This window comes from Lycorma delicatula, chromosome 9, assembly GCF_047948215.1.
Source record: "Lycorma delicatula isolate Av1 chromosome 9, ASM4794821v1, whole genome shotgun sequence".
Taxonomy (NCBI): domain Eukaryota; kingdom Metazoa; phylum Arthropoda; class Insecta; order Hemiptera; family Fulgoridae; genus Lycorma; species Lycorma delicatula.
In genome coordinates this window covers 71,557,239-71,581,708 of record NC_134463.1, presented here as the reverse complement: position 1 = coordinate 71,581,708, position 24,470 = coordinate 71,557,239, and the positions used below count along the sequence as shown (strand labels likewise).

General features: G+C 27.2%; 1 protein-coding gene across 1 annotated transcript in view; it reads right to left on the bottom strand.

Moving 5' to 3' along the window:
- Cubn (Cubilin) overlaps nt 1-19,928 on the bottom strand; it is a 134,887-nt gene extending 114,959 nt beyond the window's left edge. The window contains exons 1-6 of the mRNA XM_075376127.1: nt 19,845-19,928; nt 13,888-13,999; nt 12,862-12,988; nt 11,390-11,575; nt 9,217-9,264; nt 6,802-6,942 (exon numbers count right to left, since the gene is read on the bottom strand). Of these exons, the coding sequence (XP_075232242.1) occupies nt 6,802-6,942; nt 9,217-9,264; nt 11,390-11,575; nt 12,862-12,988; nt 13,888-13,988 (603 nt within the window). The 5' untranslated portion in view covers nt 13,989-13,999; nt 19,845-19,928. The remainder of the gene's footprint in view (nt 1-6,801; nt 6,943-9,216; nt 9,265-11,389; nt 11,576-12,861; nt 12,989-13,887; nt 14,000-19,844) is intronic.
- Between the last annotated feature and the right edge of the window lie 4,542 nt (nt 19,929-24,470).

Here is a 24,470-nt window from a genome sequence, read left to right as displayed (position 1 = left end):
TTTTGTTTATTTCTATGTTATGGCTACACTGCTTGACCACACCCATTCTTTAAGTTTTCTGTGATTTTATTTTTCTGTGGTTATTTAGCAATTTTCACGTTATAAGTGCTGTTTTATGAAAGTTTATTTTACTTTTTTATTTGTATTTTTGTATTTTTTTTCTGCGTGTTTTGAATATAAAAACAAACATAACTCCAAGAAAGCATTTGAAATTGTTTCTCTTTCTGAGCATACCAGTATGTCATTAACAAATAGCTTCTGAATGGGGTGTTGGACTAGGGATAGTGAATGATATTTTAAAACGATTTAAAGAAACTGATTCCTTTTCAGCTTAAAGGAAAGGCAAATGTGGTTGTAAAAGAAAAACTACTCTAACACAGTTTTAGCTATTAGTGAGAAAAAGGAAACTTGTTCCAAAATTATCTGCTGTGGACTTAAATTGAGAATTAGCAGCAGGTGGAACAAATTTATATGTGACGACTGTAAGACACCAACTTCTTGCAGCTGGATGGAAGCTTGTCGACCAGCTAAAACCCAGCTTCTAACACCAGCAATGTGCAAAAAGAAGGCTCTTGTATGCCAATGCACATGCTACCTGGGCCAAAGAAGACTGGAAATAAGGTAAGTTTACTGACAAGTCAAATTTTTATGTTCAGGGACAAAGGGTTCCATACATTAGAAAAGCAGCAGATGAAAATACATCACCGGCTCATACCCAACAACCAGTTAGTTAATCCCCAGAGAAAAAATGTTTTGGGGTTGTTTCACAACTGAAGGCCCTTGTTCATTACTTCCAGTATATGGAATGTGGAAAAGATCTCTTTTTTTGATTAATCCATCTGGATTAATCAAGATTCTGAAGGAAAGGATTTATTGTTACATAGCTTCAAAACAAATTCCCACAAGGCAAGGGAGTGTTCCAAAAAGATTTGGTGCCATGTTATACCACCAAAAAAGTGGAAAATTGTTTGAAGAATAATAACATTGAAGTGTTCCTGTGGCTAGGCAACTCCCCATACTTAATCCCAATTAAACATTTTTGAGCAGTAGTTAAAAAATGACTCTCAAAAATAAATTGTACATAAAGAACAACCTCATTAGAAATAATGTCAGTAATGATATAGCAATATCAGTATGGCTTCATGATAAAGAAACCAAAAATATGTGTACTATACTAGTTGAATTGATGCCAAATGGTGTATGTGAAATATATATATATATAATACATACATAACAAAGTTCATACTTCAATTCAAGTAATCAGCATCACATAACTATAATCAAGTCACCACACAATAATTAACAACATACAGTAATCAGCACAGCCAGTGAATAAGGCTGTGCTATATTTGATATTTATATTCAAATATCAAATATTAATTGTATCACTGTATTGAAACAGAAATATAAAGTATTAAAATTACTAAGCCCTGGATACAATATAATGACCAAACCATTCTGATTTCAGTTAATTTTCTCAACTTCTATGTAAAATTATTTTAAAATACACAATTATAACAAAAACTACTCAAAAATTAACCAAGTAAGCATTTTGATTGATTATAGTTTTTATGACTACCATGCCAGATGAAAATAGTAATTCTACTCTTTTCTAAATCCAAAGGAAAGATCTGTAGTCAACCATCCCACCAAAATCTCACATGTCCATGCACAACAAACAAATAAGTACACCTACACATGTGTGCACACACGCGCATGCACCTAAATAGTGATTGTTGGATGGATAAGTAATAAAATCATACATTTATTATGATTTGCTTGAAATCGCATATAGACTGGTGCCCAAAGTATGTTATCCCCTCCCCTCCAGATTTGTAACAATAGATAACTAGGTATTAAACAAAACAAAATTTTCAATATTACAAAACAAAACAATAAAATATTTTACAAAAATATCAAATACAAACTCTGTCTAATGAACAAATTTTTTGGTGGATTTTCATATTTTGACAGAGTTGTTTTGTATTGGTTGTCTGCACTGAGAATTCTAATAACTAACTCTTCTCTGGTATTGCACTTTTATTTATAAACTAATGATTTCAAGTAGTCCCACAGATAGTAGTCAAAGAGGTGTTTTATCAAAAAAATTTTTTCAGTCATCCCTTGTAGCAATAAATATTCAGCTAATGGGAGGCTGCTGTAAAAATTATCTGTTGTTACATTTCTGAAATTTTTTAATGAAATCAATTAGCCATTCCACAAAGCTGTAGATTTGTTTATACTGATGAATTTGTTTTATAAAATTTATTTCTAAATTTCTAACTTTTATTTATAAAAGTTTTACTACCATATATATTGCACTGAATTTTTTAACAATTTTTATAACATGTATTCTAAGAAATTTTAAATGAAAATAACAAACTACTGTTAATTTATTAGTCTTATAATGTTCAGACCATGTTGTAACACCACCAAGGCAACATCTCATTAAAAAAAAAGGACACTGAAATTCATTCTAAAATTAATCATTCCAAATCCATTACTATCCCAAAGTTCTAACATATTTGTACATTCTCCTTTTTAACTGAACTCTCTCTTTTGCTTTACGTTTCCAGCACCACCGTAAGGTATTACTTCAGAGGATGATATGTATAAATGTAAATGAAGTGTAGTCTTGTAGTCTAGCGTCGACCATTCCTGAGATGTGTAGTTAACTGAAATCCAACCACCAAAGAACACCAGTAGCCACGATCTAATATTCAGATTCATATAACAGTAACGGTATTTACTAGGCTTTCAACGTTGGAACTCTCAACTTCGAAATCAGCTAATTTGTGATGACACAAACCAGCGAGTTAACCACTTGATCGATCCGGTGGGTATTCCTTTTTTAACAAAATTTAACTCTGTATACACCCTATGAATATTTCATCAAGAAAGAAGAGATGGTGAAATGATACATGAAGAAAACCAGACCCTAGTTGGGTAACAAATGCAACAGTAGTTAATCTAGAAACCAGCATATTAACTACTACATCATCTAGAGAGCTAGCAAGAGATAACTTGGCATAACTATTTTTAATCTAAACACATATTGGTGATGGTGGTTCATTCCTGTAGAATATGGAATTGTTATTAATTTTATAAAACTTAAATTTCACAACTTTAATTTTTAAAAGTTTTAAAAAGCAATTTCAAAAAAAGGTGACAACACAGTTGTAGGACTTTCCCGTCACGCGACTTTTTTCTGAGCATGGCTTACACACAACTTAATTTAAAATATTTATCATTTTATTTAAATGTAATATTTTTCTACAACAGCTGAATATCAGTGCTACACTAGCACTCCTTGTAATTACAAGGGGTACATACTATTACACAATACGATCTACTTAACCACTAGTTTAGAGCATTTTTTAGGGTGGGGATGTGATTTTGAAAATTTTTATTTCTTTGTACGAAGTACAGGAAATAATGTGATCATGAAAAATTTAAGTTTTTAGATTACAACGGAAATATCCATTTTGATCATCCCTGAATCCGTTTTGACTAGTTTCAGCATGATGTCTGTACATATGTATGTATCTTGCATAATTCAGAAACAATTAACCGTACAATGTTGAAATTTTGAATTTAGGACTGCTGTAACATCTAGTTGTGCACCTCCCCTTTTGACTACAATCGACTAGCCCAAAATCCAAAAAATTTGGACTTTAGACTTTTTCTTAACTGCAGTAGTAAGCCCTCATTGAGGGATTTTCAATGATATAATATAAGAGTTACTTATTCTCATTGGTTTCAGATTTATAGCCAAATGAGATTTTAATTAATGATATATATGGATCTTATAAGGAAAAAGTTCATCAGTTCGAATCAGACATCATCTCCTTTTTTTTCTTTTAATTTAAATATATTGCTTTATTAATAATTATTAATCTCAGATTGTAAAAAAAAATTACAATAAATAATAATTCAATAACAAAAAAAAAAAATGAAAGAATATCATAAGTTATTTATAAAATAAAATTTTATAAACTTTTCATTTTAAAAAATGTGTATATGTAATTTAATAAGCGTACAAGGAAGTCATGTGGTGTCCAATCAGATTTTGTTAATTGTTAACAAATATATCTAAAAAAATAAGACCTTAATTAGGTGAAATATTGAGATACTGAGGACGACACCTTGTTCTACAGCTTTACCACTTTCACGTTTTAAGTTGAAATTTAATGACATCAATTCCCCATATACAGAAGTAATCTGACCAAGTTTGGTCAAAATCGGTCCAGTAGTTCTGAAGATATAAGGTTCAAGACACCAAACACACACACATGTACATATTATGATCATCTGGAAAACTTCCATCGGGTTTATTGTCAAAACGTCAAGATCAGGTGAAAACTGCATATCCCAAATTGGACTGATTACAATACTTTCCCTTCTACAGCTATAGATTTGTTATAGCACTAGACGGGGAAGTAAATGACTTAATAACGGAGTATAGTCCAAAACCTTAATGAAAGTTCTCAAGTCTGTTATTAATAAGTATTCTTACCTTTACCTAATTCGGTTTGATGAAAAGAAAATGTATATCTACACAATAAAATAGTACAGAAAATCTAAAACATCAATAATGTATAAACATATATTACTAAACACACGTACTAGTCAACAAGGCAAGGTACATATTCGGAGAGTTTACCACTACTGTGTATAGTCACATTCCAGTGGTACTAGTAAAGTAATACAGACTTCTTCTTTGAGATTAGATTGCGGTTTGATTTGATTGTATGTATGGACAAAGACGCATATCATGATATGCGTCTGAGTTATGTATAATTTTATTTTACATAAAATTATAATAATAATATAATAAATTACATAAATAATAATAAGGCTCTATTTATATTAATGAATTAATTGATGTCATTTTAATTTCAATGTTTATTAATAAAACATCAGTTTTTTCTGCTTAATTATGGTTATTTTTGTGTAAATCATGAATTTTATCTCTGCCCTGATATTTTGTAATAAGAGCAATTGGTTTCTTAGTCACTGTACTTGACAAACATGATGAAAATATATCGTACTAAAAAAAGTATATACAAGTATAATTAAAGTATAAATTTTAAACATCATTTGTTTTGGTTTAAGTAATGATATTATGATGAACAGAGACGCATGTCATAGAATTATGGGTTAAAAGTCTAAAATAGGCGTTTAGTTATAAGCATTACATAATTTGTTAATGGGTTATTACTAATAAAAACAAATATTCTCTGTTTTTTTCATTGGAAATAGCAACAGTTATTATTTAAAAGTAGTTGTGTTAAGATGTGAAGTGATTGCGGAAACCTCTTCACAGTCATCTCACGTTTAAGTTATTAAGTTTATAGACAAAGAAAAAATGTTTTATTGGTGCCTCTTGAGAAAGTGACAGAATGTGATTGTAAAATGCTACATAAGCTGGGTACAGTAATTGACATCAGGAAAATCGGATGTGAACTAGAGGCTAGTGGTTCTCAAATTCAATGCCAAAGAAAAAAAAGAAATATACTCCTCATAATAGAAATAGATAATTTCGACAGCTGTGTTATGAGAAGAGAATTTCTTAAAAATTTTGAATGTTATAAAGAAATACCTACTATATGAAAATTACACAATTTCTATCGAGAGAAACTGAATTTTACCACTAGTAGGAAAACACTAAGGAAAATTATAAAATCTATGGGTTTTCAAATTATTAAATGTAAAAACAATAGTTTTTGAGTGAACGAGATGATGTTTTTCTTAAGTATCTAAGAAAAAATGCAACTTCTGAGAGAAAAAGACCGGTTGTATACTGCAAAGGAAACTCGTTAAGAACTATATTAAGGTAGTGTTGATCATTAAATTATTTAGATTAAATTATTTAGATTAAATCATTAAATTAATATAAAAATACTATTTTATTTTTATTCTGCAGCTATTGCGATTCTGTAGGCCTATATGTCCAATTATTACTATTAGCTTTAATATAATGCTGTGAACTACGATACTGTTTTACATATGAAACCATTTACTTAATTAAATTATTGTAATTAATTGCAGGTTAAATTTATTTCATTTATCAGTAAGCAATAAAAATTAATATTTTTATTTACATTTTTTTTTTTTTTTTATGTTATTACTGTAATCAGAAAGAAATTACAGGTTCAAAAAAAAAACAGTAACCTATTTTAAACGAACAACATTTCTTGTTTAGAATGAATCGACAAGCATGTCACTTTATTCAGTAGGACTAAAGCCCAAACTGTACTGTTGTGTTATATCGCCATCTGGAACAGAACAAAACGCAAGGGTAGCAGAAGTTTTATTATCTCCCTTCTAATCGCAGAATCTGGACAAATGTCCCTTGCTACTGTGTCTTTCTATTATCGGTTGGTCATTATTTATTTAATGGTGGTTACAGATTTTTTATGTTTTATTTATGGACGGAGTTGGTTTTTGCGATCTGGTCCTTCAGACCAATGCGAAATAATTAACCGGGGCTGATCGTGAAAGACTAGGTGCATATGAGCCTCGTACTCCCAGTGTAATTCCCCTTCAGTCCATCTACTGAAGTAATTTTGGTGCCAGCACCTTTCGAACTAACAAGAATATGCCTTTCGGGGCCCTAGTGTTTGGAGAAAGCAATGCATGTGCTTTGGAGTTGCATGTGCTGACTGAAGTAAAATTCTAAGTTATATTACCATCTCTGTCTAAAGCCAAACAAAACAACAGTGCTGTGGTCCTCCACAAATATGTACTTTGCATTGTCGACTTGTAAAAAGAAATTAAATTTACATTATTATTTCATACCTCCCAACCATCCGGACAATGGCAATGGAAATTACCATATAAATCACTACAGGTTCCACCATTCTGACAAGGATTACTAGAGCACTCATCAACTAACCTCAGATTAAACAAATACATTACTTTACTTTCAATCGCAGTGAGCTGAAATGCAACAAATATAAAATACAGTGTTAATCTACAAAATTACAACACATTTACAGGCAATTTTAATTTAACAGATTGATTTATACTGCATACATTAAACAATTATATTTAATATATACTTAATAATTATTTAACATACACACTTAACATATAATACATATTTAAGAGTATGTATTAAATATAATTATTTAATGCAGGAATATAGAATATATTAAATACCATTAGGCAAAGAAAAAAATATTTTTTAATTTGGCATGCATATATTAAAATTATATAATATATAATTTGAAGTATTATACATTAGAGTCAAGTCCTAGAGTCAAGAAAAGGAAAATCCTGACATTCACCTCCCCATGATAGAGGGGGCAACTTTTGTTCTTGAAACGGCTAAGGGACTGGAGTCACACCTGGAATAAGGAGTCTAACCCCTACCAAATGCTTAATATTCTTAACGTATAGAATATTTAATATATTTAACAAAGGATCTATTCCTATCATGGAAGTTAAGAACTCTGGAAGCAGTTTCAGAATCAATTCAGAACTCAGAAAGCAGTGTGTAAAATGTTGATTAAATGATCAAAGCATCCTACATTAATAACAAAGACAGTAAACAAGAAAAAACACAAAATATACATTTTAAAAAATATTTACATTTAAAACAGTTAAAAAAATATACATTATGTATATTTTTTTAACTATTGACATTAATAGTTTTTTTAATGAATTAAAAAACATTAATAGTTTTTAAAAATAGTCATTTTTTTTTAATGACATTAATAATATCATTCAAATCATTACTAAAATTTGCAATAAAGAAACATTTAAACCAGCAAATAAACTTAAACACATAATAAAGTATTTAAAAAACAAAAATAATAATAAAATAAACAATCTGTGTGGAATTTATAAAATTAAATGTAATGATTGTGATTGTATTCATATTGGAAAACAAACAGATCCTTTAAAATTCCTTTAGATTACTTTAACATTAAAAAAATTATAAAAATAATTTTGGTTATCTAATATGACAGACCATTTAATAAACAATAGACATGCAATTTCTGATATTAAAATAAATTTAGAAATATTAAAAATTAATAAAAATGGCACAAAATTAAATACATTAGAAAAATATTACGTATATAAATACAAACAAAATTTCAGTTTGATAAACCATCAGACAATGTTTGGGGAAAACGGTCTTATAAAACTGCAACAGATAGCAGCATTTATGTAAATTAACACTTAATTATCATTATTGGTATAATCTTCAAAAAGTAATGAGAATTTTGAAATTTCACGGGTTGTATTAGTCAGATTCTTAGGATTTTTTATTGTATTGGTAAACATGTCTAAAAAGTATCTGTATGTTTTTAGCCATATTGGATGTTTAGTCTGTTGTCAGCTATCAAAAGGATAGTGCGGGTTTTGGTACAATTGGTGATTTTTTTATTTGTATTAATAATGGATCAGAGAATTTGTATTAAAGTTTGCTATAAGAATGGAATAAAGTGTAGCAATGTTTTAAAAATGTTAAATATTGCTTTTAGTGAGTCTGCTATGAGTAAAGCAAGGGTTTACGAGTGGTATAAGCATTTCTGAGAAGGTAGTGGAAGACATTGAAGATGACGAGCGCCAAGGACGCTCCAGCACATCAACAATCGTTGAAGACATAGAAAAAGTGAAAGAAATGATTATGAATGATCGTCGAATCACAATCAGAGAAGTCGCTGAAGTTAGGATATTAATTGGTTCATGCCATGAAATTTTTTCAGATGTTTTGGGTATGAAACATGTGACAGCAAAATTTGTTCCAAAATTGTTGAATTTTGGAACAAATTTCATAACAGGAGGATAAAAAATAAGTTTACAAATATGATGTTGAAACTAAGGCTCAATTGTCCCAGTGAAGGCATTCTGGCATTAGATATTTGTATAATACCTAATGGGGACTATTTTGCAGGGGATAACATTAATGTAGATGAATAAATAAAATTTTTTCCAAAAAAACAAAATTTTTCATTACTTTTTGAACAAGCCTTGTATATGAAATAAAGTTTTTTATTAAATAGAGGACCTTCATTATATATGGTCAATTTCTTTATTATAGAAAGAATTAAAATTTTATTTCAAGAGAAATTCAAAAGAAATTATATACAAGCTAGATTCCTCGCACATTATTGTCTAATTTTTATATACTTTAATAAATCAAATACAGTAAGGCATTTTTAAGTGATAAATTTATTGATACATTGCACTTTCATAACTCACTCTTGTAGACAATCTTGATAGCCTTCCACGAATATTTCTTGGAAGAGGCTGAAATAGAAAATAAATAAGTAAGTGGCACCTTTCTCACTAAATGTGAAATTTTTTTCATATAATGTATAATCATTCAACATTATCAATAAACTAACTCCCCAACATTATTAATAAATTAATGGACTACGCATGATAAAAATTTAATGTATACAATTAATTAACACGTTATATTCCAATTAACAAGTATTACTCAATCCAAAGAAATTTTAAACAGTAACCAATAAAAATAAACTTCGGCAAATATGTTTAATATTAATTTCCATTCAACTAAGTAAACTAAAGATATTTTTAAATGCAATATTGCTTAACATTAAGTCTGCTCCAAACATCTAGTTAACGTTTGGATGAAAACATAATTTCATGAAACCAAAATAACAAAAGATAAAATACTTACACTTTCTTCTACACAATATAAATTTACACAATTTTTTTTTAAGGTAGAAATATGAAATAACATATTTCATAAACAAGTCAGTAACATTTTTAAATATTGATACCCACTAAAAAAACAATAAGTTCATTAAGAAGTGTAATTCTGCAATACACTCGTACTTCACTAAAGGTGTTTGAATTACTGCCTCATTATAAAAAAGAATTTTCATAATAAAACTAGAAAAATTGTTAGCATCTGCAATTATTTCTTTTATGAATTTGTAATTAAGCATGCTAGCAGTTTATAATAATTATTATCAATAACAAATAAAATAGAAAAATATCACTTTACAATACATTGATGATAAATATAATATTAAAAAATGAGTTAAATTTAATTCAACATATAGCAATTGAAAATAGATAATATAAAAATATCATTTAGTGGTGAGGGGTTCATTATTTGAACAGATTGCAACCTACACATTAGAAAAGTAAATAATATGGATTTAAATTAGTTTAACAAACTGATTAAGAAGAAATAATATCCTTCTCTGTTTTAGATTCTTAAGTTTGATACATCTGATAAAATGGTATGCACCGTTAAAATGCTATTGTACAAATTCTGAAAGTGGTAATTTAAAAAAATAAAAATAAATAGTACATGATTTTTTTTAAATTTATTATTGATAATAATTATTTCTTTATTTAAAAGAAAAAGTTCTTTTTCACCCTTATTTTAATCAAAACTAATGTAAAAAGAAAAAATCTTGAATTTGTTTCAGTTATTTTAAAGTTAATAATGTTTCAAATTTATCAAACAAACACATTTTAAAATAAATGTTTTTAATTAAATAAATTAAATACACCACACACTTCCTGCAGTTTTATTTTAATTTATCCTAATATTAATACTTGAAATACATAGTAAGTTTTACAATCATGAAACCATCAAATTATGGTTCACAACAAAATGTTTTCCTTCAAACATAATCTTTAATACAACTTATTTGTGCTATGTATCAACAAAAATTTACATTTAAAAGTGAAATCATGAAAATAATTGAGTAAGCCTTCATAAAATTTCTCATGAAAAGAGAGAACAATTGCACTTTTCCAGGAACAATCCGACCAACAATATAATTCAAAAGATTACCCTTATCAGTAATGTACTTAATGTAAAATAATTAATTATTAAGTGTATGGTGTGTGAATATGCTTGTATGGACAGTTATTGTTTGGGTTACTCTCTACGGAAACTGAAAATTACACATAAAAACATATTATTGAGAGGGTACATGGCAGAATATGAATGCTAACAAAACAAAAATTTCTGCAGTAACATTAAGGATTGCCTGGCAAAGCATACAAAACATGTCACAGGCTGGATAAGGATCATAGGTCCCAAACTAAAAACAGCACTGGTTTAGAAAAAAATGAATATATTTAATTAAAAATAACAATAATTTTTCAGTAAAAATCACAAAAAAGAATCTGCAATAAAAGGAAAATTTTCATAATTTGTAACATGAATAATTATAGTTTATTTTCTTTAATTACCATAATAAAGAAAAGCTGACCATGACTAAGAGATAACATCTTTGTCTTCAATCAAACACGTCTAAATTTAAATATTGGTAAAGCTTGAGATTTTTAACAGATTATAAAAACTATATTCACATGTGCAAATTTGAGATAACATAGTGAATACCTACTAAAAGAATGAAAACTTATGATCATATCTACTTACTGTACTAACAGGCAGAGTTGTTTCGGCTGTTAAATTACCAGTCGATGAATGGCTTTGTGATTGACCCATGGTTTTTATAATTCCATTTGGGCCAGACACTTTATCCACTAAATCTTTTATTTGCTCTTCTAATGAGTTTAATGTATTCATCCGAAAACGTTCAATAGTATTTACTGAAACACGTGCCTGTAATTAAATCACAAGGAAAAATGTTTAATTATGATACAGGTATGATTTTTAATAGTATTTTTATAATTTATGCACATTATATATGATGATTTTCAACCTTTCCTCATTTGTTAACAGCCATTTATTATATAAGTTTGAATAATGAATGTCTAACTCTTAAAAGCAATCTGAAAGTTTATATGCAACTTGTAACTACATTAATGAAGGTTCATGATTTGTAAAATTATTTCTAAAAGCTTTAAGATTCATAGTGTAAACAAACATACAAAAAAGATTTATTAATTCTAAATCTGCAAAATATGAAGGATTATAATAGACAATGACTTAAAAAAAAATTAAGCACTACGTTTAATTTACTCATTAGGAGAAATCAAAGGGAAAGTCTTTTTTTTAACTTTCAACTCCAACATACAATTCAATAATGGAATTTTATGGAAATGTTGACTCAGGTTAGAACAATCAGAGACATAATAAAGTACCAGACTTTTCTACAAAGTTTACCTGTTCGCCTGTATAATGTTTTCTATCTGTACTCCCTTAACTTACAATAATAACATTATCCATTTCCATGATCAACCATTTGGTCTATTTATTCAGCACGACATTTACAATGCTATTTATGTTCTTAACTTATCCAAATCATCTCAATCTAACTCTCCCTCTCTGACCAAAATATTTTTTCTATTTTTGCACACACCCACTCGCTATATCTTTCTTACTCTCTTTCTCTCTTTCTTTACATGTATGTGTGCGAGAGAGAGAGAGAGAGATTGTGAGAGAAAGAGAGAGAGTGAGTGAGAGAGATTGTGACATGAAAAGTCACAATCTCAACATGTGCAAATAACATAAAACAGATAAAATTATCAGTTTTGAAAAAAAAACACATTAAATGAACAAAGATCAAATATACTACTTAACAAACTTAGTTACATACAATATTATAAAAGTTTCCTAAACAATTCAAGACATCAACATTAATGTTACCTGTAACTTCATTGAACCAACAGGATCGTTAGCAGAAATAAAATCATGCATTTTGAAAGCAAGACGTTTTACATTTAAAAAAAAAAACATTCAATATTTTCCTTTCTCAATAACAAATTTTACTGATTAAAAAGCCTCAATAAATACTATTTTCATTTAATTAAATAATTGAATGCTATTTGACGAAATTATACATTTCTCTCTAATTTTAACAGCTTTATTTCTAAATTACTACATTTATGTAGTTTTAAGGATTAGAGTTACATAAAACTTTACTATTTGGCTTTGAACTTACATACCATTTGCACTAAGTGAGCCAAATTTTCACCATTAATATTAACGTAACCTTTACCAGAAAGAAAGGTTATGTTATGTGATTCTGCCGCAACTATATAGAGGTGTCCATCCCTGGTTAAGAAACTTGGCCTAAAAATAAATACAAAAATTTAAATAAAAAAAACTACAATGAATAAATGTTAATTAGTATACCAATAAGACCTAAACTAAGAATGGATTTTCACTTTACTGGTCATTTTTTGGATTTTGTTCTTTTGTGACTTCTGAGAACTCAAAGTACAAAAATACACAAGTTATGTAAGAAAATTCTGTTTTAATATCTGCTATTATTTAAGGAAGATCTAACCTACAATTATGAAATTTTATGTGAGAGTTTATTTATTAAAGAAATTGATTTTAATAATTTATGAAAAAATCATATAAGATGAAGAAATATAATGAGGTCTTATATATCAAAGGTGACAGGACTACATGAAAATTTTTTCGCACATGAAAGAAATTTCATGTAATCCATCACTAGAAACAAAGCATCATTTTTTTTTAATTTTTCAAATATTTCGCTGTCTCAACCTCCTATGTGAATTTTCAATTAAACAATTTAATTGGCAGGGACACATTAATAATGTACGTTGGAAAATTCAGTCTGGCCTTTTGTCCTAAAGAGATATTACTTTGTATCTTTGTAATAGATTATCTAACACATAGTTTATTTATTCTTACAAATAATAAACTTGTTAGCATGTTTTTACAAGTAATAATTGTATTAGCTTGTTATTCAATGAAATTTCTAATTACTGTATGTTTTTAACTATGATAAAAAAATAATTAATGATGGACTTTTTTAAACTGTTAAAACTGCGATGAAATAATTTTTTTTGTTTAATACCAGTTATTTATTATACATTTACATATCTACACATGTTAACAGCAATATAAATTTAAAAAATTTATATCTGAAAATTAATTTAGGATAACCAAAAATCACGAATTAGAGAGAAGATAATTAAATAAATATTAATAATGCTTACTGATTTCTAAATGCTATGTCATGTGCTGAAGTTAAATATTGTGTAGAACAGAAAAACATCAACAGATTTAACATCCACCAATTGTTATGATGTGGAGTCATCTCAGTAACACCTGAAAAGTTTTAATAGATGTAAATCAGTAAAATAATAGCAATAATAATTATATATCAAATAATGTAACAATTAGTTAACAAAAACAAAATCACTTTACCAAGAAATGGCCATTATTACTGTAAGTTTTAATAAATTAATTAATGAAGATACCATGCTAATACATAATAAAGTTTCCATGATCATACAGATCTAAAACTATCTAAGTTAATTATTTTCATTAGGATTCATCACTACATTGCTATGACATAAATAAGTAATTAATTCATCACACCAATAAAGAATGGAATTTCATACTCTATATGTAACATTAGGAGTACATTAGGAATGGATTTATGTGTTTATCCTTTTAAATACTACAACCTTGAACATGGTGCACAAGAATATGAGATGAATGATAGATGTAAAATATCATAATCTTGTCAAGAACTGAAACCAACATCAGTTGATCGAGAAACCAGCATGTTAACCACTGGACCACCAGGCCAGCTAGAGTGTATAATCTTTACTACTACATACAGACATTTCCCATGTTTTTCTGAATTTTTATTTTCATAAAGCATCAACTATGGCAAAAGTGTAAAATCCTTTATCTTATCCTTAATCTGTACTTCCCAAGCATAGATCTGGTCCTAAGATAATCCATGATGAGGAAACCAGGATCTAAAGAACCAGTGCATTTTTGAGTATAAGGGAACAAACTATAAAACTCTGTGTATTTGTTGCACAGTTTCCTGCCCAACAAGCCTGATGACTTAAGTGCCTATCAGATAAAGCCTCCTCCAGAAAAGTAGGTACCATCCTTACAAGAGGAGTTAGTGTATAAAAATAATGCTTTATCGTCATACAATAGAGAATATTCTCATTTTCATTGTACCATCTGTCCCATTTTATTATGGCTTTAAATTATGTAAAGAATTCAAGAATCAAATAGCATCAACGAGAATTATCTTCTCTGAGAATAATTATAAAGCTAGGCCCTGCGACATTAAGTTAGGAGTCACTTGCAGGAATGAATATAACCAGCAATTCAATTTGCTTAGCATGCTAATAAACAACAATTCTATGAAGAGGGCAACATCAGATGATATTACCTTTTACTTTTCCGAATAAGATATGTCTGAGAATGGCTACACCTTTTTTAGGCATTCGTATCAGGTTACCTTACAATTGTGTGGTGAAGATACATGAGACACACAGTAATACTGATCAATTATAATTAATTATAATTATTATTAATTATTCTTCAAAAGTATTGTCTATTATCACTTTAAAATTAAGATATCAATCACAGAAAGCATTAAAAGTTTATAATTATTACAAAAACTTGTCGTAAACAATAGCAAAGTCCACATTAAGTTCACATTATTAACAAATATTTATAACTTCCAAAGTAGAATTGAATTCTGCCTGAAATATTTAATCTTTTCTTAATTATTTTCTTAGATGAATTTTTATTTATCTCTTTACTTGGCCTTACTGAATTTTATTTCTTTTGAATTTGGGATGATTTTTTCAAGAAAACATTGAATGCAACTATTGGTATAAGTTTGAGAACATTATCAATGATGTATATTAGTAGGACAACATTATTTGGTGTTGTTTTGTTCTGTCTCTTACTTATTTATTAGATCAAACAAATAATATCCAATGATGTGCTAGAACTCAGTATAGACGGAATCAGAAGTTAAACCTGGGTAATATAATACTGTAATCCTAAGCTTAAGCCAACAACTAGGTAATTTATTAGTGATTGGGGAGGAAAAGAAATTTTTTCATAAAAAGAAAAATTATTTTTAGTTAAGAAGTACTTTAACCTTTTTATGAAAACTTTTCTAATATCTCACAAACACCAAGTTGCATGGTAATTTGACAGAAATTGTAATCATAAATTAAATTTCTTTCATACCCAAATCAAAGGAAAAACTTTTATGAAGTAAAATTAAGGAAGAAAACATTAGAATGATAAATTATTAAATTTTATAGACAGGTAGCTTTAAAACAAGGGAACAATATTTACAGGAATTTAACAACTACAGTGAGACAAAAAGTAAAGCTTCATCAAACCAAAAAGGATTGAAAAAGAATGTCACTCTTCCTGATTTTATTTCAGATTTTTTTAGAGAAAAAGCAATCAAAGAATTCTGACAGAAGACTTTTACAACAGTAGAAATCCCATGCATAAAAATATTTGTTGATCAAAATGACAAGATATGATAACACTATAAAATATTTAAAAAGCATATTAGCTAATTATAAACATTTCAATACACTTGAATGATATAAATTTTATAAACCTGCCAAAATTGGCAGAAACAACTTATTCTACAAATGAACACAACATATCAAACATATTCGATTACGTATGTATTAAGTGGTTTCTTAACCATTCTAAGATGAGGCCAATTAAAAACAGCGACTCAAGAAACTTCAATGAGTATAATTTCCATGCAATTTTAAAGGTGTTGAAAATTTAGTTAAGATAGCTAATATCAAGCATGAGCTAAAAGAAATATTAAAAGTTATCAATTTATTAACAATAAAAATTTGATTTAAATTACTTAAGCAATAATATCTTCTAATGATAAAAACTGTAATTAAAATTATATGAAATGAGTAATTTTTTTATAAATAACTTTTTAATGACAAATCAAACCAAATATAATTTTTTCTTGTCAATATATCTTCAACTAATTTTTTAGTCATCATCATCATCACCATCAGTTAAATAAAATTTGAATTTTTCTAACTTTTCTTTGTTTAAAAAGTTAACTTACACACTTTTTCAGAATTAAATTCTCTACAAGTTTTGTTTAAAATATTTATATGTTTATTACTCATTTAACAAAGTTATTGTACGTAAAATACAAAAACAGGGTTTTTACCCCAATTTATTGGATTTCACCCCAAATTTCTCAAAAAACTACTGATACTGGTTCTGGGATTTATTTTATTCGATTTTTCAGGTCAAAAACCATAATAAATCACTAATTCTGCTCCTTAATTTAATTTCCTAAAAATTTCAGTACAAACTCATTTCACCAGGGTTTGAAACCAAGCAAAACCTTTCACTAACCATAAGTTGCAAATGAAGCATTTTAGGACATATATTTATTTGAACTTTTTCTATTATTTTCACAAGTAGAATAGGTTATGAAAGTTCCAGGAGAATTTTGTGATACACCTCTATATGGTTACTTGCACTTCCCATCACTGTCAATTGTTTAGTCAAGTGTCAATGTTTTTTAGTCAAGTAACCAGAGGCAGGTGTAGGCAATCGCATCATACATACAGTAAAAGTAACAGTGGTAGTGTTGGGTGAGCCGCCGTGCTGTACACCATTACACTCCTTAAAAAATCAAAATTCAAAAAACTAAGTATTTGCAAGCAACTGAATATCTATCTCATTTAGTATAGTTGGGGAAAATTTGCAATCATTTATCAAAATTTCTTTACCTTTCTTCACCTATTTCAAGGTCAAATTTCAGAAAACCTAGAATTTGGTTTTCAGATATTAAAATGAAGATTACACAAAGTCAAGTTGATAGTTTCATTTGTTACTGAGAAATTAAAATAGTAATTTCATTGTTACTCTATTTTAACCCTTTAAACTTTGAATTTCAAAAAATCCTTTCTTAGTGTGCACTTACACTATAAGAAAAACATGAACACAAGCTTTTATCAATTTACCTTCAGTAGCTTTTACTGGACATTGATGAATTAGTCAGTCAGGACATGCTCATATATATATTATTTGAAATATGAACCACCAAAACACAGTAATCAGATAAGTTAAAGTTACCACATTAATTGTAATAACTAGTTTTTGCAGTATCCCACATCTTCAATTGGTATTAAATTCTATATCTATTACATTATAACATATTCTGTTAATTTAATCATTTTATTTGAAATATGTTTTATAATTTGAAAGTAGTTTTATATTTTATATGTGGTCATCCATCTTCGTGTTTTTATACATTTCAAAATAATCAAGTGTGTTGAAACATTGTACTTTTTGTATATAAGTAGAAGAATATCAAGGAGATTGTTCTCAATGTTGCTGTATTCATGATTTGTTTTTAGTAAGTAGCTCTAATGTTTGTGTCCCTAAGTATCTATGAATTAGATAGAATATCTAATATATATATATATAATATCATGTGGTTCACAATAAAATCACTCATCTGAATATCATTATAATAAAATATGGTAGTAATATCTAAAATGATTACATAGAGTTCAGATGTGATAAATAATTGTTTTGCATCTTAAATATGTATCTTTAAAAAATAAAAATAATAAATCACTAGCAGTAACATTTAAATGGAATCAGAGAAAAACAGTCAAACTAACATCATTTATTATCTACTAAAAATGTTGATATTTATCAAGTCTAAATATAGCTCAATAATTATTAAAAAGTAATTGTTTTGCATTAAATAGTTAGGATATGTAGACATATTTAAAAAAAACCCTGATGCATGTGCTTAAACCTAATTTTTTTTTTCTTTTAAAGTAATGTAAAGAAGAAACATTTTAATTTTAAAATTGGTAAAATATAATGTATTGCACCGATTTATCTAATGAAGATTTGTGTATTATGAAAGCAATTATACAAAGAAATAAAATAATTATTTAATATTTATAAATTAATCCTGTTGCTAGTTTGCTAGGATAATAGGATGACAGATTACTGGTTACTTTTTCTTTTTTCTTGTTTGAGATGACGCATCGATTGCTTTGGTCATTTTGTCCTACAAAATGTATGAAAAATGCCATGCCTGACATTCAAACTCAGGACCTTCAGATGAAAGACTGAAATGCTACCACTGTGCCACAGAGACTGGCAAAGTGGATACTGGGTACATAAATATTTAGCAAATCTTTTCATCATATCTTAAATACGAAACTAACTAAAAAGATTATTGCCAATAACTTAATTTAAAATTGCAATGCTAAATGGTGATGACAATGAAGACCATAAAATATTCTGATAAAAAAGGCGGTAATTAAGTTTAAATTTGCACTGATTTGTCATTAGTTACTCATAAAAAAAAATTACTCACTTTGCATAATTTTAACTATATTGTATCACAAATAATATATAAAATAATATTGTATCATAGATAATTGTTGCTTTTGTAATTTAAATCAAATTTCTTGTTATTGATAAATTGTTACCATTTAAACCAAGATATGTGTTATTTACGTGAATAAAAATATTATTTAAAAAAATCATATAACGTAGGTTGATGATGTATTTTCTATCTCTAAGCACCTTTTTTAACTATATTTTACATAATATGTGATCTATAAGTATGAGTATATAGAGTTTAATTTGTGCTAGATATTTTATTGTATCTAGTTCTAGAATGTGGTTATCGATTAATGTAGATCTGAACATTAGGTAATATAATTTATTAAAAAAATGCATGTTAGTATCATCAAGAATTATTAGATTCATTGTAGATATTGTAAGTTGTTACTGTATGTTTTTATATATTTTATATATATTACAAGAAATTTGATCAATATTAAATTTTTAAAAAGATTTCAAGAAATCTTTTAAAAAGCAATAATATTTTTATTAATAAAAAAAATTATAATTTTTATTAATTTTAATTTCATTTTTTGAATTCAGAATAAGAAGAAAATGAATTAAGAATAACATGAAAATCTAATAGTAAATGAAAAAATGCAACGGTTTACTTTAAAATGATTTTTTTTTAAATAGAGAAAATTTATACAATAATTAAGTTTTCAAATTTAAACTATACAATAATACTAATAACAATAACATTTCATAATAATAATTAAAAAATATATACATATAATTAAATTACCACAGATGAAATCACAGTAAATATATGACTTAAATAAGTCAAATCATTCACTTGTATTAAATCTTGTACTGTAGACAAACTAACAGATGAAAACTAAACCGTTTATTTAAAACTATCATCTGATTTTATATAAAAAAGGGGAGTTGCTTAAATTATTGATATTACAGACAGTATATGTTATCAAACTCCACCTCCATGTGCCAGACTGTAACAGAATCTTTGTTAACAGAATAATTGATAAAATTAGAATCATACATAAAAATTGTTATGCAAGATAACTTTGATACAGAACAGGAAAAATAATTTTCAAGCTAAATACAAAATTAAATATTATAAAATCATGAAACCTGAAATTTTATTTATCAGTTTATACAAATTTTTCGTTATTTTGGATGTAATTCCTTTTTTAATAAATAAATTCTGTTATGATGTAGTTCTAGAACTACATTAAGGCAAGTAAAATTGGCTGAGAAAACTGCAAAACTATATCAATTACAACTGATATAATTACAATAAACATTGTGCATTTGTTATTTAGCAGCAAGCCTTGGTTTTTTTCTGTTCTTTTCTAATAATGTTCATAACATAGAAAAAGTACAAACAGTCTTCACAAAGTGAACTATTCAAGTTATAAATGGAACCTTGGATAAACAGAAAATATAGTTGCTATTATTTTAAAAATATAGGCTCTAAAAAAAAATCTTCTTAAGTAAATTTAAATCTTCAAAAAGATGAGCCAGCATAAAGCCATTATAAATAACCATACCTGTCAGTAATATCACCAAACAAATGTTTTTAATTTTCAACAGTATTCAAATGAAACCATTAATGTCATTTCATAATTAAGATAAATAATATAAATTATTTTATTAAAAAAAATTGCAATAAAAGAATTACAAAAAAGTGCATACAATACCCACAACACTATTGGTAATCTTTTTTACTTTAATTGACCAATATCTAGACGTGAAATATCTGCCAAATCTCGTCAATTATACGCTTATAACATTTCTATTTTTTTTTAAAGTCAAATCATTCACTCTTATTAAATCTTGTACTGTAGACAGACAGATGAAAACTAAACCATTTAGTTCAAACAGGGAGTTACCTAAATTTTTGATTACAGACAAAAAATGTTTTTTAATAGGTTTTTTTTTACATTTTACAGAAGCTAAAATAATACCAAAGTTTGCTAATGACTAATAAAATACAAAGAGCATCCTTTATTGTTTTGATATGCTTTATTTGGGTGATTTTGAACTTGTACTGTAATGAGCCAAAGCCCCATCCAGCTTTACTGAAAATATTTTCAATATTATTAAATTATTATAGTTCATTACATAAGAAAAAATTATTCCAGTTGAGATAAAATTATTTAATTTTATTAAAAATGAAAACTGGTTTTTTTAATTTAGAATGGCTCGCTTTTGCATTAACTTTTATTTATGAACGTATTTGAATAAATAAGGTGTCATAAAAAGTTGCAATTAACAATTAAAAAATTTACATAGCTGCCTTTTGAAATAGATTGAGAAGTCAGGTTATTTTTTTTATAAAAGTTAACCTCTCTAGGTTTTCTAACAGTATACAAAATTTCAGCTTCATGCAATTAACTATTGCTGAGAAATACATTTTTATGTTAAAAATACAACAGGAGAATAGTCAGTAAACTATGGATTTCTTACATATTTTCAGAAATTTTTTTCCTTTTTCAATGTGGGGGACTACCCCCTGAATTCTTAAACAGGCTTTATAAAATTCTATATAGGGTATATATGTTACCTTTACAAAATAAAAAATAAAAAATTAAATTATTTCACATCCACATGAAGTATGAATGGATTTAAATAAATAAGATGTCATTTTCTTTGTCAAACTTAAAACTTATTGTTAAATTATATTAAAAAATGTTAAATTTAACAATTAAAAAGTTTACATGGCTGCCATTTTGAAATAGATTATGGTGGCGTTTTGAAAAATTTGAAAGTTTCTGATTTACAAATAAATTAAGTTATTAATCATTTGATTTGATGAATAATTTAATACATAATCTCAAAGTTTGTGCATGGGAATATGAAATAGAAATTCTGTAGTATATGAAAAATTTGAATTCATGACTTCTGAATGAAGGCTGAGATTCTACCATTCATGTTTTCAATTATTTCTGCATCATGTCCAAAATCTTTTTTAATTTAATACCCATTTTACATTCACTAAAAAACTAAATTTCATTCATATCATCGCTAAAATTCATGTAGGTGAAATGGGATGTAAAAAAAAAAAATAAACTATAATTTTAAACTTATGATATTTACTTTTTGACCCAACTCTGTTTTATTCTTCCCAATCCCCACTGTCAGAATATGAATAAAATTCAATACAATCCAATCTGTACAAATGTAACATCTAGTTTCTGAGGTAACTGAAACGCAGACATATTTTTGCTGTATTTACTATGATAAGCCTAGAACAGTATTTTTTTGTCTGTATAATTACAAAGCTCTCATTTCATTAATAAAAAAGTAGTAAAATATACAATATTTGTTACAAAGCTAGATAAAATTAAAATTATAAAAAATTTGCATAAACAATTTGTATATATAACAAACACAAATCACAGAATTTGATTCTTGAGGCTTTTCATTTGTTAACCTTTTTTAAATTTATGAAATTGGCTCTTCCTCTATAGAAATTTTATTTGAAACATTTCTTTCTCAAGTATTTTATTTGTGAATGGAGTTTTTTTAGCCTTTTACTTCTTTTCATTTGTTCACTTGCTCCAATTTTCTTGAAGAGAATGGAAGCTGTCCATGCTGAGAAATTTATAATTATAGATTCACTAGATTTATGGCAGCATCACATATTACTTGTATTGATTTTCAATAAGGATAGACTTGTTTAAAGTCTTTTATAGCTTATTCCTGAAGTATACTTGATGTTTTCATATAACTTCCCAAAGTACTTCCATCTATTTTCAAATTTGATTTTTTCTTCAAATTTGAGCCAAGAGTGATTTGTAGCTTTTTGCTGCAGCAATTGTTCTTGTTTGTACTGTAGGGCTTCCAGTAAACTCTTCAACTTTCTGATTGCAATAAATAAAAGAGAAGAAATAAAAGCACTTTATACCTCACAGAGCTTTAACGATTTTTAATACTCCTTGTGTGAAATCTTTGTTATATCACCTTTAGATGACTGTTAAAGAAATTAGATGTGAAAATCAAGAACCACTTACACAGCAGATTTATAAAATTATGCTGACATTTGATTCAAACACAGACATCTGCAGTATATTATACTTTAATAAATTCTCTCCATGAAAAGATTTTGGGCTTCTAATACAAATAATTAATCCACATCCTACTTCCACGACAAAATTATTAATCTACACAACTGTACAAAATAGTGTTCAGAGTGCAAAATCCATGGTTATATATATATATATATATATATATATATATATATATATATATATGCCCTTTAACCATTGAACATCATGGTACAAACATAATTGGACAAATGCTGGTTGATGCACTATTGCAGAAAATAATTCATTTAAATATATATTTTATAAAATTTTGTAACTAATACTTGCTATCTCTCTACATTTTCACTTTAAAGGAGAAAAGGATAAGTAGGAAGTGAATATGTTAATGGCTGCTTGCAGCACAGCATGCAATGTCCTGGGTGGTGAGGTTATATTCCAACTCCACAATCCTAACACTATTTAAAGGATCAGGACAAATTTCAATGACTAATAAACATGTATCTAATTGATTTGTATTTTTTCAATGTTCCAAGTACAATCATAAAGCTGTTCCTGCTACAACAGTACTCCAATCTATAATTTTACATTAGCAAGAAATCTTCCCTTATGACCTATAATTATGCAGAGCTCTGGTCAAATTTCATCTAGTGTAAGTTCACCTCTTGTTAGTCCAGTAAATTGTACAATTTAGTAAATCTGCCATTTACTAAATTCATCTTTTACTCACCTTTCTATTTTTACACATTAATTAATTTTCTCAATATAACAAATATTTATTGATTCTTCAAATTTCTCTATTTATGAGAAATTCTTAACTTTATACCATCCAATCTCAGTCTATTTTTTTCAATAAATAATTTTCATCTTTCTTTTATTTAAAGTTAACCCTTTACAATCTCCCTAAAACATCTACAACAAAAGAGCAAGCTAGGAGTATTGCTATGTAGTAGCCATCACAAAATCATACACACATGATATACACTTCCATCTAATTTTTAAAATCATTAACAAGACTGTTTATTTTTCTTCTGTTTTATAAAAATCTCATTAAATGCTAGAGATGTATTTCAATAAGAAAGATGATTTTAATTAAATGATGCTAGAGCTTGTCAGGAATCTAACTGATCTAGACAAGAGGCATGCTAACCACTAAACCAACTAGATGACCCGTTCAATACATTGGCAAAGTCTCTGTTAACCTTCTTATGCAGATTTATATATATATAAATCTAGATAGATTTAGATATTATTATTTAGATAGAATTAGATAATTATTATAATTATAGATATTTTAGATATATAATTATTTAGATCTATTTATATAATAGTATCTATTTATATTAATGGTACATATAAGTTAG